Raw genomic sequence first — 15,399 nt, forward strand, 5'->3', positions numbered from 1 at the left:
TTCATTTCAATTCATTTCAATTCATTTCAATTCATTTCAATTCATTTCAATTCATTTCAATTCATTTCAATTCATTTCAATTCATTTCAATTCATTTCAATTCATTTCAATTCATTTCAATTTATTTCAATTCATTTCAATTCATTTCAATTTATTTCAACCGATTTCATTTCTTTTGAATTCATTTCAATTCTTTCTCAATGGTTTAAAATCAATTTTGTTCATTTTAATTTTTTTTATTATTCTTATCAATTTAAAACAGATTTCAACCTTCATTTTTTTCGTTTTGTTAAATTTATTACAATTCATTCAAATTAAAAAAATTCTAATTGAAATTATTTTCGTTCATTGAAATTCATTGTGGTTCATTTAAAATTATTAAAAAAAATTTAATACATTTGATATAACAAATAATTGCTTTGATTTCGATTAAATAGACTGAAATCATACAAATTTAAATTCATTTAATTCATTCACTTATGCACGAATGCATTTAAATCCATTTAAATTAATTAAAATCCATTATATAAAATATTATATAAAATCATGCAAATATTTGCAATCATCCAATCAAGTTTCTTGCCATCGGTTTTCTTCTTCAATCGTATTTGGAAAGAAAAAAAAACTCTCGATGAAATATTGCAACCATTATTCTATCCCCTGTATTACAATTTCCAACGAAAATCTTCTTCTCGAATAGATTGTCAGATTGCTTATGGAATACGTTCAAAAACAATGGGTAGGAAGGATGGTTTAATTTCATTTTATGTTTTGTATACAGTCTTAAAAGATCTAATAACATAGAATATGAAAAGTTCAAACTAAATATTTCAATCAGCTACATATCACTAATCACTAGTTCAGCAGTGCCTCGCTGAGGGACCTAAAGAAGGGTTCCATTGATGCAACGCTAGCGCTTACCTTCTAATTCACAGCTTATTATCGAAGATATATGTAGGTATATGATTTCTAAATATTCTCTTACTTAAGTTAACTTTCCAGAGGTGCTTAGCTTTTGCCTGTTTCCTTTTCTTCTGATAAAATGATAATTTTTTGGAACAGCTTTGCTGTTTGTTATTTTTCTTGGTTAACTAAAAGTATCGAAGGGCTATCTTTGAACCCATTTGATCATTACCAAAGCATAATTTTCCGGTTCTAACTCGATTTTTCTGATGAAAAAATGAGGAAAACCCATCTCAATTACCGTTCCAAGCTGCTGGTCCCCCTGGGAAACTGAGCTCACCTCAACCCAAGCCCTTCGATACTCAGACAAAGCTCTTTACCATTGCGAAGCGTATTAGTCGTCGAAGACGGAGCTGGTTCAACGGTGGCCGCAGATCTTGGCCGCGGAAGCATACTCTCCAATGGGGCCTCCGACTGCAAACTGGAAGTACTATTTGTACAGGCCGTGTTGTGGTTCATGAGGAAGGACTGTGGAGAAATGGGAATCTCTTCGATCTTCTCCAGATCTTGGGCTACGCTGGCCGATTGCTGCTTGGTCATGCCGAGCCGCTGCTGTTTCGAACCCAACGAAACGGAAGTCGCCGAACTGATGGACGGAATCGAAGAGAGAGTTCCCATGCGAGCTAGCTGTTCCCGATCGACCGATATGGAGGAAATGGTATCCAGAGTAGCTTTCTGACTTATCGAAGGACCAACATCGTCCTTGTCCAGACTAAACTGCCGCCTCAGAAATCTAGTCGATCCGGGTTTACTGGAGCTGTCCATACGATTCAACTGATAACCTCCCAGATACCGGTTCTCAAGGCATTGGGCCAAATTGCTTTCGCTGGGGCTCAGACACTTGTAGTAGTTATACGGTGAGCTTAAGTCTATCAGCTCCTCAATCCTCTTAAACAGCCTTGTTGAAGAAGTACCCGGAGGAGATGGGTTCAACCTATTGAAGCTGGAATTAGCACTCAAGAACGCCGTCTCCGAAACGAGCTCCGACATTTTACGCGAATGAGGACTGGGGACAGGAGTCTTAGGTTGAAAGTCCGCCATATTCAAAGTATAACTAGTATTCGCATTGCTCGAGTTGGAATCGAACGAGATGGATGCGATCAGATGAGGATCGTTGGAGCCGACGGGAGGTGTGATTTCTACCTTGACGTCGATGGATTCTCCGGTCACCGATGGCGAGTGGCTCGATGAATGGTTCGCCGTTGATCCGTTGTGGCTGCTCGATGCTTTCGGATTGCCCTGAACGTTATTCTGTTCCGATTGGCACAACGACTTGCGGATGATCGCTAAGTCCAAACTGGAGAGTAAAACAAAATAAGTTGAATTAGTTGTTTAATGTTTAAATGTTTAAATTGTTCATAGATGTTTCATTTTAATAATAAAAAGAATATTTTCAATAAACTAAACAATTGTATATTTAATCACATTCAAAAGGTTGATAAAAATAATGTACCCTAACCCAAAGTTGTTGAGAAAGTGTTATACACTCTTCAGAGCTCAACGACTTGCCTTCAAAGATATAAATAATGTAATTCACAGGATACAGGCTCTCAGGGTTTTTCTACCACAAAACCTCTATAAGCTAGAGTTTTTTTCCCAGGCAATAGTTAGGAAATCCTAGAAATGAACAATTCCTAACTGAATGGTATCAAACTGATTTCTGATACCAAACTTACAAATTTATATCAAGGGAGACTGACGTCGTGATACCAAAACACTGTTGTTGTACATTTACTCATAATTTAACAGCAATCATGGATTCAGATTCCAAACAGTTTCTCTTTTATACCCCTACAAACAGTGAAAACATCCTCCTGGGCATGTCATTTACATACGGTTTATGTATTGTTTCATAAATTTATTTTCTTTCAATAATCTAGAATTTTTTTTGGGACCAGACGTTTAACTGAACAAGTATGGAAAAGTCAGATTAAAAAACTCTATCTTGCTATATACTCGCTGAGAATAAATTAAAAGTGATACATCTTACATATTTTAAGGCATTTTTTTTTTATCATAAGCAGAAAAGACTATTGCATTCGTTCGAGTCTTAATATGACTAAGTTTTTATTTAAGGCATCATGATTAAGGTTTCCAGATTGCCCGGTTTTATCCGGGTTTGCCAGGATATTTCATACAAAATTTGACAAAAGTTTGGTCCGGCCCGGTTGCCCGTAAAAATGCCCGGATTTTGCCCGGATTTATTCACTTTATTTGCCAAAAAAAACAAAAAAAAAAAACAAATTGTGTTGCAATTTTTTTCATTTAGGCATCCAAAACGGATCAAGTTTTATAAAAATAATTATGAACAGTTTTTTGAAAGCCTAGAATACAATTTAGAAGCTGCTGATGAAAAAAATTGTTTCAAGTTTTTTCTTCTTGATTTGTGTTGAGTAAACCCTGAGTTAGAATATTTTCCCAGATTTTTAGTCAAGATTTTGGAATCAAATGCCCGGATTTTGCAAGGTATTTAGACAAAATAGCCTGGATTTGGCCGGCCCGTAAAAAATGCTGGAAAAATTCTGGCAATCTTAATCATGATGCTTTTACATACTTCGTTCAGTCAAAATATTTTCAATTACTTCCTGATTTGTTTGGTTCCAACATTTGGAAGATGTTTGATAGATGTCTGTTCAATACGAAATGTCGTCAGTGATATTGCCTTCGCTGATGTTGACGAAAACTCCGATTTGGGGATTCAGCGACAATACTTTGATTGGATTCAACACTAAACGTACCGGAGGGGATCAAATGACATGTTTAATCTCAAATGACTTCTATTATAATTTCGCAATTTTTCTACATGACTATTTTTATTTTGAAAATGCATAAATTTTTACATTATTTCTTTTTTAAAAGTTTGTAGATTTCGAAAAATGTATATGGTATACCTTTTTATACCGCCGGGGGTCAAATGACCCCTAATACTTTTTCCGCTAAAACTCTTTTGGCTTCCAAACGATTTTTTAACAAAATTTATAGTTTTGGAAAGCTTGTAATGTGACTCAAATATGATTTCCAGACAACATTCAGCTAAAATAATTTATTTTAAAGATGTTTGACCAGATTTTATGTTTCGGGGTAACTTTTTCTTTCAAAAACAAATATACTCAAAAGATGGACAATGTTACTGCATGCATTTAGGGGCCAAAAAAACATTCTCGAAATTTTTCGTCTCAAAAACAAATGAAATTTTACCTTCATGCAATTACCTAGGTCCTCCCACTGTTCCTATGTTCTTTTTTTTTTATTCAATATTAGCCATTTGATAGGGTTTTTAGCCATTTGTTCTATACAGGCTTCACATAGAAAATGTCAATTTTTTTAATATGCAAAAATTATCATAAACTGACCTTTAAAATAACTATAAAACTATACCTATACAAAGTAAAAAAGTTTAACATTCATTTAAAATAACCCATTCGCTTTTAAATGCTATCATTTTATCAGGAGAGGTGTTTGTTTGTGCGTCTTCGAAAAAACAGATATGTTAAAACTCTAAAAGTACATTTTAAGTAATATAAAAAAATCTTCAACTACAAACCAAATTAAGCCTTTTTGAAACTCAATTTATAGGCTTTCAAACGTAGAAAACAGCTTTAAGATATTTTTACTTCAGACTTAATTAATGATGATTATTTGCAAAAATTTCATGTTGATCAAAGTTCCTCAGTTTACGGTGCATGGGAAAAAATTCACTTAGTGCCTGAGAAACCTGAAGTTAAAAGCTGTATGTTGCTCATATGAAAATAGTTTTTTAAATTTCTCAAGATCATGGCCACAAAAAATGTTTAAAAGTAGCGTCAAAACCGTTCTTTTGAATGAATCAACCGCCAAAGCTGTTCCAGTGACAATAGAACTTCTTTAGAAATGAATTGAAAAATTGCAATAAAACTATATACAGAAGAAAACCCATTTCATACCGGTTCTAGTGCTGGTAATGTTAAACATAATGTGAACCAGAGGCCGATCTGATGGTATTCCGAAGGGTAAAAGTAAACTTTTCAACACACAGCTAGGTTTCCAGAATGGTTGAAGCATACTGGGTGCATTTGCTCTGTCATCTAGACAGCGATTAGAGGCAGAGCGACCTAAGGAGAGGGCAACGCTTCTGCGGGTGCCGTGCTCACCAATTTAACTTTCGTTTGAGGATAATGTCTTCTGCTATGTCAACAAGGACAAGCCTAACGTACGGAAATATACTAGATAGATATCGAGAGCCAACTGGCAGCAACTGTGGGACATCTCCGAGGGAAGATAGTCTTGTCGTCTGAACCCGAACGTTTGGATATAAAAAAAACTCACACACACATCACGTAATGGACTGCTACCAGTTCGAATTCGAGAACTATTTACTCTGCCCAACTTGTGGTGACAAGACCACCGATTCTTAGTACGTTTTCACCGATTGATTTGCTCATGATTGCTTTGGGAAGGAATTGGTGCATGAAGTATGCCACGAATGGTGTAGAATGATTCCATTGTCATAATTTATGCATGCTTGTAGCGTTTTAATTTATTTCGTGTAGCTGTTTATTCTTGAGTTTGTTGTCGATCCTACCAATAGATTAGAAAGCAAGCCAAAGATGCATTTTTATTATCAGAGTGTAAGCTGTCAAACTAGAACACATGAAAACGTAAACAAGTTGGACACAAAACAACATAGTACAGCGATACAAGAGAGCCTGGATAAACTCCCTAGCCATTCCGCTGCAGCAAAAGGAGGGTTTTGGCGAGTGTGCTCTCGTCCATTTTGCGGAACAGAGCGGCAGCCTGGAAGGCAGCCTTGAGCAGGCAGTGTAATCTGCAAAAGATCTGCAGCGTGCAGCGGCTGATGAACTGTTAGTTATCAGCGCATACCGAACGGTATCCTCGGTAGCTGCTGTTGTTGTGACGGGGTCATGCCCATCTCGGTGTTGCTAGAGGAAAATATCTTCTGCAACGAGATCGAGAGGCCTCGATGTCCAGCTGGCAGCACCAGTGGGACAGCTCGGAACGTGGCCGGTGGACCCATCGCTTGATCCCTAATGTCGGGTCCTGGATGGACCAGAGACATGGAAAGGTGGATTTCTGCATGACACAATTCCTGACTGGTCACGGATGCTTTATGCAGTACCACCATCGGTTTGTACACGTGGCCTCGCAATTCTGCCCAACCTGCGGTGACACAGTAGAGATACCAGAGCACGTAGTGTTCATCTGTCCGAGGTTCGAAGGGGTACTCACTAACATGCTTTCCGCCTGCGGACCAGACACGACAGACGACAACATCGTGCGGAGGATGTGTGAGGATGCCAATACTTGGCGCGTAGTCAGCGATTGGTTCACCCGGATCATGACCGCCCTGAAGAAGAGTTGGAACCAGCACCAGTCCGCGAACGGTGTAGGAGTCATCCTTTGTCGGACTGCATCTGAGTAGTGTGCGTCCGATCCTGGCAGTAAAGCATAAAAAGATAAGACTCAACCTTCTGCGTATACCGAGCTGCCTGGTACGGGGCGCGTCTGTATGTAGGATACCTCCAACGTTACCGTCGCGGAGTATCCGAGTCAAACGCGCCCTCTGCGACGGGGGCTACGGGGATAAGACATGACCTTCTCCGCAATCGAACTCGTAAGGGGGAGAGTATTCACATCGCGCAATACTCTCGGGAAGAGTGGTCTCACGTCGCCGTTGGATGAGCCACTCGAGTCGGGTAGGATGACATCACCTTCGGGGTTCATATGAGTCGTAAGCGTGAAAGACCCGTACGTGTGCTGTGACAGGCGCGAGTCTAAGATAAGCTGCTCTCGATTCGGCCCACGGCGGGCAAAAAGTCTAGGGTTGCCAGCCCCAAAGTTGCCAGCCGAAGGAATGAGGAAGACCGGACCACAGTCGGAGTAGAATACCCTTTCGGCGGGGAACATTCAAGTAGTGTGTGTCCGATCCTAGCAGTAAAGCATACAAAGATAAGACTCAACCTTCTGCGTACGCCGAGCTGCCTGATACGTCGTGCGTCTGTATGTAGGATACCTCCAACGTTACCGTCGCGGAGTATCCGAGTCAAACGCGCTCTCTGCGACGGAGGCTGTGGGGATAAGACATGGCCTTCTCCGCAGTCGAGCTCGCAGGGAAAAGAGTATTCACGTTGCGGAATGATCTCGGGTAGAGTGGTCTCACGTCATCGTCGGATGAGCCACTCGAGTCGGGTAGGATGACATCACCGTCGGAATTCATCTGAGTCGCAAGCGTTAAAGACCCGTACGTGTGCTGTGACAGGCGCGATTCTAGGATAAGCTGCTCTCGATTCGGCACACGGACAGGCAAAGTGGAGAGAGTCTCGAGACAAACCAAGCGGAGTCAAGATCTCGAGTCGATAGAGGAGAGGTTATTGGTCTCTTGTAGCGGTCTCGAACATAGGTGGAGCGCACGATAGTTGTGGAAATCAAGCGAGTCACGAGTAACAAATAAAGGCCGGACCTCGAGTCGTCAGGGGAGAGGTTCTAGGTTCTTAGTCTTGAATCGTAACAAGAGGAAGGGTATATATGCTGGAGTTTGCACTTGAAATTGAGTAAGCCGATGAGCGTTTAAACGCGAACTTGGTCTTCCATCTCGGGTACAGCCTTCGATGCAGGTCCGGATGGGAATTATGATCAGAGACCCCAGGTGGAGTTTATGGCGTAGGGGTATATAGTATCAAGCGTCGATCAGTTGCACCTATGGACTCAGAGTAGCATACTGAGGGGACGCTTTGGAACGCAATCCGTAAAATGGATTTTCCACCAAGGTGATCAACTTATAAAATAAACTCCCTATCCGATTACTTTATGACATTTTTCGCCACCTTAGTGGTGCAAAGACTAATGCAAGAATGCCGCTAAAGACCGAGCAGGTCAGTTAGATATTGACCGATCGAACAGATCAGTTCAAGCGATGGACTTAGCACTTCGAACAACTCTTCTGAGTCACGAATAGCGATAGCCAACAGAACCCGCAACTCGAAGCGCTAACAGTAAGTATTAACAGTAATTATAACATCAACTCGGAAGCGCACTAGCTGGCTGAAAAAGAAGCGGCAATCAAAGACATGAAATTTAACAAAGCACCTGAGATTGTTGAATCCTCGCTGGAAGCCGACCCTGCCTTGTCAGCACAAATGTTGCACCGTCTTTTCGCTGACATCTGGGATACTGTAACATTCCCGGCCGACTGGATGCAGGATATCCTCGTAAAGGTCCCGAAGTACTCTGCAAAGTGATCTTGAACAGGATCCAGGAGAAAATTGACGCTACAGCCGGAACAGATCCAGCAGAAAGCAGAAACTGTGATATGCCGTGATACATTACGAAACCGAGCTGTGATATTACTGCTTTTAGTGTTGGCTGTCAGATGTTTGTCTTTAAAGTAGGGTACGGGCCCGTAAGTAGTTATTATGTTAAGCTAGCTTAGGTTTTTTAAATGTCGTGTGAGTAAAAATGTAAAATTGCTTTTACATTGCGTGTTTTGCGTGTTTGTGTTTTGGGTAATAGTTGCCCTGCAGCACACACAGAAAGTCAGTGGTGCTCAACCTGTTTCAAGATCTCTTGCATTGTGTGCACTTGACTGGCGAAAAACCAGGGTTGTCAAAGGTTGTCAGGCCAGTAAAAGGATGTGAGCCAGACTCCTGTTGTAGCAAGTAAGGTTGATGCTACTAGTAACTCAATTGGCAGGGAGTATCCAAGTTCACAATCAAAGATGCGGGAATAAAAATTTCCCTTCTCTGGAAAGGACATCATATGTATAGACGAACTATAAACAAGACAAAAAAACTCGAGATAAGGCTGCCTTTAGCGTCGCGTCGTCTCAATTTGTTAATGGTAAATTATTAGCCGGGAATCATATAAATCCAACGAATGCAGTGTAAAGTCAATGTATCTCGCTGGGTCAACGTTAAAAGGGTAGATAAGACTCTGAGTCTGTATTGAGAGTGGCAGGTGGTCGCATCTAAAGTCGTTAGAGGAGAGGTCGCTTAGTACTGAGGAAGGTATACGCGGGAGCGTACACCATGAGTCAACCCACTGTGCCATGAACCCGAAGTAGTAATACGGTCGCCGTGCAATTTCATAAAATACAAAGGAAAAAAAGCAACTAAATAATAAAAAAGAAATGCCAACAGATGAAAAAAATGGCAATAGCATGGAAAACTAATTTCTTAATTAAGAACTTTGAAACTAGGTCTTCGAGGATTTAGCCAGGCACAAAAGACAAGCGTGTGCAAAAAACAGTCGCCCCAAACTTAAGGACAAGCTGCGGGATCTAAGCCAAGTGTCCAGCAAGTCCAGCGAAAAGAGACAATTTTTGTGGCTATCATAACAAAGGTGTACTCTAAAAATCAAGGAGACTTTAATTTGGTACCTACTTTAAAGAACCTCTTTAAAATATTTTTTCTTTTCATATTTTTTTTTATTCAGGAATGTGTTTGAAAATCTTGGCAAAGCCTCGAAAGCAAAACGAATCCAACGTTAAATGGTTGAAAGCACAACATTGTATTTAGTGCTAGGGACTATAGCAAAAACTCTTCTATAAGTTATCCTATCAATTATGCTTGTATTCTACTTTTGGGAAAGTTTTATTGAGTTTCAATTTCAAAACAATGCATTCAATAAACGGTTTGATTTACCCAACGTCAATTAAGAAATTAGTTCTATTTCCAAATCCTTACCCGTGAGATTCCCTAGAAGCACGGCAGCAGTAAATAAAGTAATTAAATTTAGTTAGTGAGGATGCATTTGCAAAAACCGAATGGGAAGGTATTTAATACAAACTTGATAAATTGAAATGACTTACCCAATCGGTGGTGGCGTGGGCAGCACCTTGTCGAACCCTTTCTTCCCTAGCAGCCAGTAGGTGTTCATTTTACCTTTGCCCTTGATCTCGATAGGTCCTCGCGGGTCAATCACGTAGCCCCCGGCCTGCTCCAGCAAGTTGCACGTTTGCTGCGACATGTGGATGCGCCATGATGATCCTGTTTGAGTGGGTTTAAAGGTTGAAATTACTTTGCATTTAGTGGGTTCGTTTGGGGTCAAGTGGTTTAGTGAACTCTAGCTTAATATGAAAGGTTGAGAATTTCATGAGTTTTGAGTGAAGGGGGAATCAAAAACCTAGTTTAGATTATATCCCCTTAAAGTTTAAATTGAATTATTGATTCGTTGACAACATTAGTTGAGCAACAAGCTGTCAATTTTCCTAGAATGTACCACACTAATTGCACTATAAAGTGACCAAATCCCGATAATATCGATAAATTTAAGCCCTACTTCAAAGCCATACGGACGTCACCTCTTGGCAATTTTCCATCAATTTCGTTGTTGTGATAGCATCAAACTTTCGCTTCATTGATGCATTTTCGACCCACTTAAATATCTTATCGCGACACGACCACTATCTCTGTTAGTCTTTAATTTTTGTTTCACCAAGGCAGCAACAATTTTGACGTCACGGTGCCATAAAATTTCAATCACACAATCGCCGGATCGACTGTAAACAAACTGAGGACGACGACAAAATGAGACGAAATGATGATGGTGTACCTATGTTGGTACTCGGTATTAATTTTCCATTATCTTATCACGATTCAGCTGATGGCGGTCGGTGCTTTGTGTAGCCGGAAAATATGGGGGCAAATTTTCCCGGTTCCACGGCCAGGGGTTAGAAATCCACCACCTACACGCGGCTTGTTTTGGTGCGGGACGACCAACGACGGCTTTTCGAATGCAAAAAGCGATAGCTTATGGGTACAGATGGTTCAAGTACAGTGACAAGAGGGTAATTGAGTTTATTGAACTTTAAAACTGATTTTTTTGTAGCTGGTTTAACAATATTCATAGAAAAAAACTACCTAACATTGAAAAAAAAATCCAGAACAGAATATTTTCGATCGGAAGTGTCTCCAAAGAATTTTTGAATTGAAGTGGCTCCAGAGATGACTGTATTAACCTTCCAGTACCCCGGATTGCTATTGAAACGCCCATCAGCACGTTCGTTCGGAACACATTCTGCCTTGCTGGTCCAAATCAAACAAAAGGAAATTAATTAACAACATTATCAATCAATTTCATTGATTGCTCCCATAGCGGGGATTACAACATGCCGGGGATGTTTTGATAGCAATTTTGGTGCTCTGTTTGCTGGCTTGATATTTGTATGATTCTTTCTGGTTTTTTTTTTATGTTTCCAGTATCACGCTCATAAAGAGCCGTTTCCGGCAATCACGGTATCACGGTAATCGTGTTTTTGTTTGTGAATTAAATAAAGGCCTGTTTCGATACTGTTGTACATAGTGCAGAAACTCAATTTCCTTTTTTGCTGAAACAATAATTGCATTGAACATTGTAATGTTGCAATATCGCCTGAATCGATATGTTTATTCAAACTCCTGTAAAAAAGTTTTTTTTTTATAAATTGATCAAACTGGCTAGAGATATTGAAAATTATTTTTAGGAAGTTGGATTTCGAGAATCGTTTGAAAAAGGAGTGCACTGCACAGAATTAGTTAAAAAAAAACAAGTGGCTCCAGAGAGTTCGAATAAAGTGTTCGCAACACGATGGGAAGCATTCTAAATTAATACATAAATAAAAGGTTATGACAAAACTGATAGCTTGAGGGATATGTTTCGTAGACTGAGCCTATTTGGGGTCATTTTTGAATTTGTCAATTTGTCTTTATGGCTTCGCTTTGATTCAAAACTCATCCATGATTTTTTGCAGAATTTTTAAGTAACGTTTATATGAGTAAGTTTGAGCTTTTATGTTTGTATGCGAAAGTTGAATATTTTGTTCTGGAAAATTATCATCATTTTTGTTTCTTCTGTGGAACTGAGCCTGCTAATGGTTTTTGGGCCAATTTATAAAATTTTTCGCTGAACGACTTTGTCGAAGACCATACTTCGTTTCTAATTAGGCAAAAAAGTTATTCCACCTTCTATATTTTTCTGTTATTTAGTGTAGTTTTTTCTGAAAATGGCTGAAACAGTACAATATGCTGAAAAGTCCTGGAAAATGCGTTCAATTTTACACTCAAGGCTCCATCGATTAACTTTTTTTTTTTTTGATTTTTGAAGTTAATTTGTGTATAAAACTACCCAAAAATATTGATTTGATTCTTGACATTATGAAAAAAAGGGCATGACATTATTGGTGTCGCAATATTTTTTTATACAGACGTAATGAATAAAGATAACTGTATTCCAGCACTGGAACCGGCGTTGAATTCTTAGTTTTCAACAGGCTCCAATTTGTTTGAAAAAAAAAAAACCTATTAAACAAGTTTTTAAAGATAAAGTGAAGTGTGCGTGGAATTTTTCAAAATAGCAAAATTTTTAATATGTCAGGAACTAGTACCATCATTTTACAAAGAGGATGAAGATTGTCTTATTAGCCTGTATTAAGAAATTTTTTGTTTGAAGTTGTTTTTTGTATCAAGAAAAGAAAGCAATGTTAGAATAAGGAAAGATGGTTGCGAAAGAAATGATATGAACAGAAACCTACAAAAAGGTGGCTCTAGAGAGTAAAAAAAGGTGGTAGTTAAAATAATATAAATGATGAAAAATGAAGAAAAAAATGTACAGTAAGCATCTCTCAAACCGGTTCAGCTTAATATCATTTGCACTTTCATATAGAAGTTGAGTTTATTTGTGTAAATCAACCACTGTCAATGTTGTCTTAGGAACTAGAAAAATCATATTTGTTGTGGTTTTTTTTTCTATTTTTTAGTTGCTCTGTTGTAAAGTTAGAAGCTGATGCGTACGGGAAAAATCACCAGAGACGTCAGTCAAAATATGCGTTTTTAAGCAATAAATGTGCATGATGCATGAAGCAAAATGGAAGGAATCGAAAAAAAAATGTATGGTTCAATCAAATATACTTAACCAATATTTACCACAGCCGTTTTCTCCATACAACGAAAAAGGCGACAGCATCAACAACCTCTAGCGGACAAAATGGAATACTAATCGAGAAATCGAGAAATTCGTATAACTGTGATATAGCGTGTATTCCGGATACAACTTAGTCAGGGATACCATAAGCTTGCCAGATTGCCCGGTTTTATCCGGGTTTGCCCGGATATTTGATGCAAAATTTCGATAAAGTCCGGTCCGGCCCGGTTGCCCGGATATCGTGAAAAAAGTCCGGATATTGCCCGGATTTTTTCACAATTTTTTCAAAGAAACCAAAAAAATCAAAGTTTTTGAGTAAGTTTTAGCAAAATCGATTAACGGTATGGAAATTTTCAACGGTTGTTTCAAATAATTTTGCTGATTTACTTTTATAAACCTTTAAATATTTAAGTGTTCCAAAAAGTTTTTGGAAATCAGCAATTACATTAATAAAATATTAATTTCATTTTTTTTTGCATTTTTTCTTTGCTTTTATGTATAATTACACCTAAGTTGTGCCCGGTTTTTGCCCGGTTTTAGGATTTGAAAAATTAAAATGCATGCCCGGATTTTGCCAGGTTTTTTTGAAAAAATGCCCGGAATTGCTAGGCCCGGATAGGGGTGGAAAAAATTCTGGCAACCTTAGGATACCAGTTATAATAAATAAAAACTTTATTATTTTTCTTTCACCATGAAAATTATGGCAACTTGAATACCGTAAACTGGGGGAACTTTGATCACTTTTTTCATTCATTTTTGAATATTTTGGAGGGGGTTGCTTTTTCGTAATACCTTAAAGTATTAAAAACACTTACTGAAGTGAGGAGTATAAATCATGATCATTGATTGCAGTAAATACAAACGACATTGGTGGTAATATTTAAATGTTTGTTACAAAACCACACCCAAAATTCAGCCTCTGTGCCAATGGCGTGTAGTCAATTTCATAGCATCATTGGTACAAGAAGATAACGCGACCGGCACTGATTCGATTTGCGCCCACCGGCATTAACCTCCCAGCGTAACCGAATTGCGTATGTCTGAATGAAACAAAATAAAAACGTTTTCGCGTCCCTTCCCATCGCATCACAAGCCGAAGAAGGATGGAAATAAATACCGGCCAACACCAGGCAGCCAGCGAACCGAGCACTGTGCGTGTGAATGTAGCAAAAGCAACAACAAAAACATCCTTCTAATTCAATCAACCGGCAAACACGGCTAAGCTGTGCGTGTGTATGTAGCAAAAGCAACAACAAAAACATTCCTTCAATTCACCGGCAAACAACACCGGCCAAGCTGCCCGGCTTCAGCAGCTGTGTATATGTAGCGTGTGTATGTAATAGCAGGCAGTAAGCAAAGCACAGTTATCATTCAATGGGTTTCCCGTTCCTTCACTCCCGTTCCCTTTCCCGTTTCCATCTTAAGACAAAGGAATGCATTGAAAGGAACGCCGGGAAGCCGCCGTTGTACGTTTTTTGTGATTGATCGGTAACAGAAAGCCTATGACAAATATACCTCGTCCTGCATGAAGCTCGAATAGTACACTGGTTAGAATGTCGGACTGGCAAGACGATACAATTGGTGATGAGAGTTCGATTCTCACTACAGCGCTGGGGTTTTAATTTTTATTTTCTTGTTTCTGGGATGAATTATCCAATAGGAAGGAAATCCCATAAAATGTTTTTCTTGTTTCGCTTGAATGTAGTGGTCATCATTTTGGTTGGGAGCCGAGTCCTTATGCCAGTTACGGTTTTTCAAACATACCGTCTTCGGCACAGTGCACATTTCAGAGCATTATCGGCACATAGATTTGCTAAAAAGGCATTGGATTTTTGCAACCTCTTCTATGGGTGCAGATTACACCCATAGAAGAGGTTGCAAAAATCCAATGCCTTTTTAGCAAATCTCTGTGCCGATAATGCTCTGAAATGTGCACTGTGCCGAAGACGGTATGTTTGAAAAACCGTAACTGGCATAAGGACTCGGCTCCCAACCAAAATGATGACCACTACATTCAAGCGAAACAAGAAAAACATTTTATGGGATTTCCTTCCTATTGGATAATTCATCCCAGAAACAAGAAAATAAAAATTAAAACCCCAGCGCTGTAGTGAGAATCGAACTCTCATCACCAATTGTATCGTCTTGCCAGTCCGACATTCTAACCAGTGTACTATTCGAGCTTCATGCAGGACGAGGTATATTTGTCATAGGCTTTCTGTTACCGATCAATCACAAAAAACGTACAACGGCGGCTTCCCGGCGTTCCTTTCAATGCATTCCTTTGTCTTAAGATGGAAACGGGAAAGGGAACGGGAGTGAAGGAACGGGAAACCCATTGAATGATAACTGTGCTTTGCTTACTGCCTGCTATTACATACACACGCTACATATACACAGCTGCTGAAGCCGGGCAGCTTGGCCGGTGTTGTTTGCCGGTGAATTGAAGGAATGTTTTTGTTGTTGCTTTTGCTACATACACACGCACAGCTTAGCCGTGTTTGCCGGTTGATTGAATTAGAAGGATGTTTTTGTTGTTGCTTT

At 39.2% G+C, this 15,399-nt stretch overlaps 1 protein-coding gene across 1 annotated transcript in view; it reads right to left on the bottom strand.

The window, feature by feature from the left end:
* Positions 1 to 339: 339 nt before the first annotated feature.
* Positions 340 to 15,399, bottom strand: part of LOC129757714 (uncharacterized) — a 468,755-nt gene continuing 453,695 nt past the window's right edge. The window contains 3 exon segments of the mRNA XM_055755003.1: positions 340 to 2,260; positions 9,642 to 9,653; positions 9,767 to 9,944. Of these exon segments, the coding sequence (XP_055610978.1) occupies positions 1,240 to 2,260; positions 9,642 to 9,653; positions 9,767 to 9,944 (1,211 nt within the window). The 3' untranslated portion in view covers positions 340 to 1,239.

Source organism: Uranotaenia lowii, chromosome 3 (assembly GCF_029784155.1).
Source record: "Uranotaenia lowii strain MFRU-FL chromosome 3, ASM2978415v1, whole genome shotgun sequence".
Lineage (NCBI taxonomy): Eukaryota > Metazoa > Arthropoda > Insecta > Diptera > Culicidae > Uranotaenia > Uranotaenia lowii.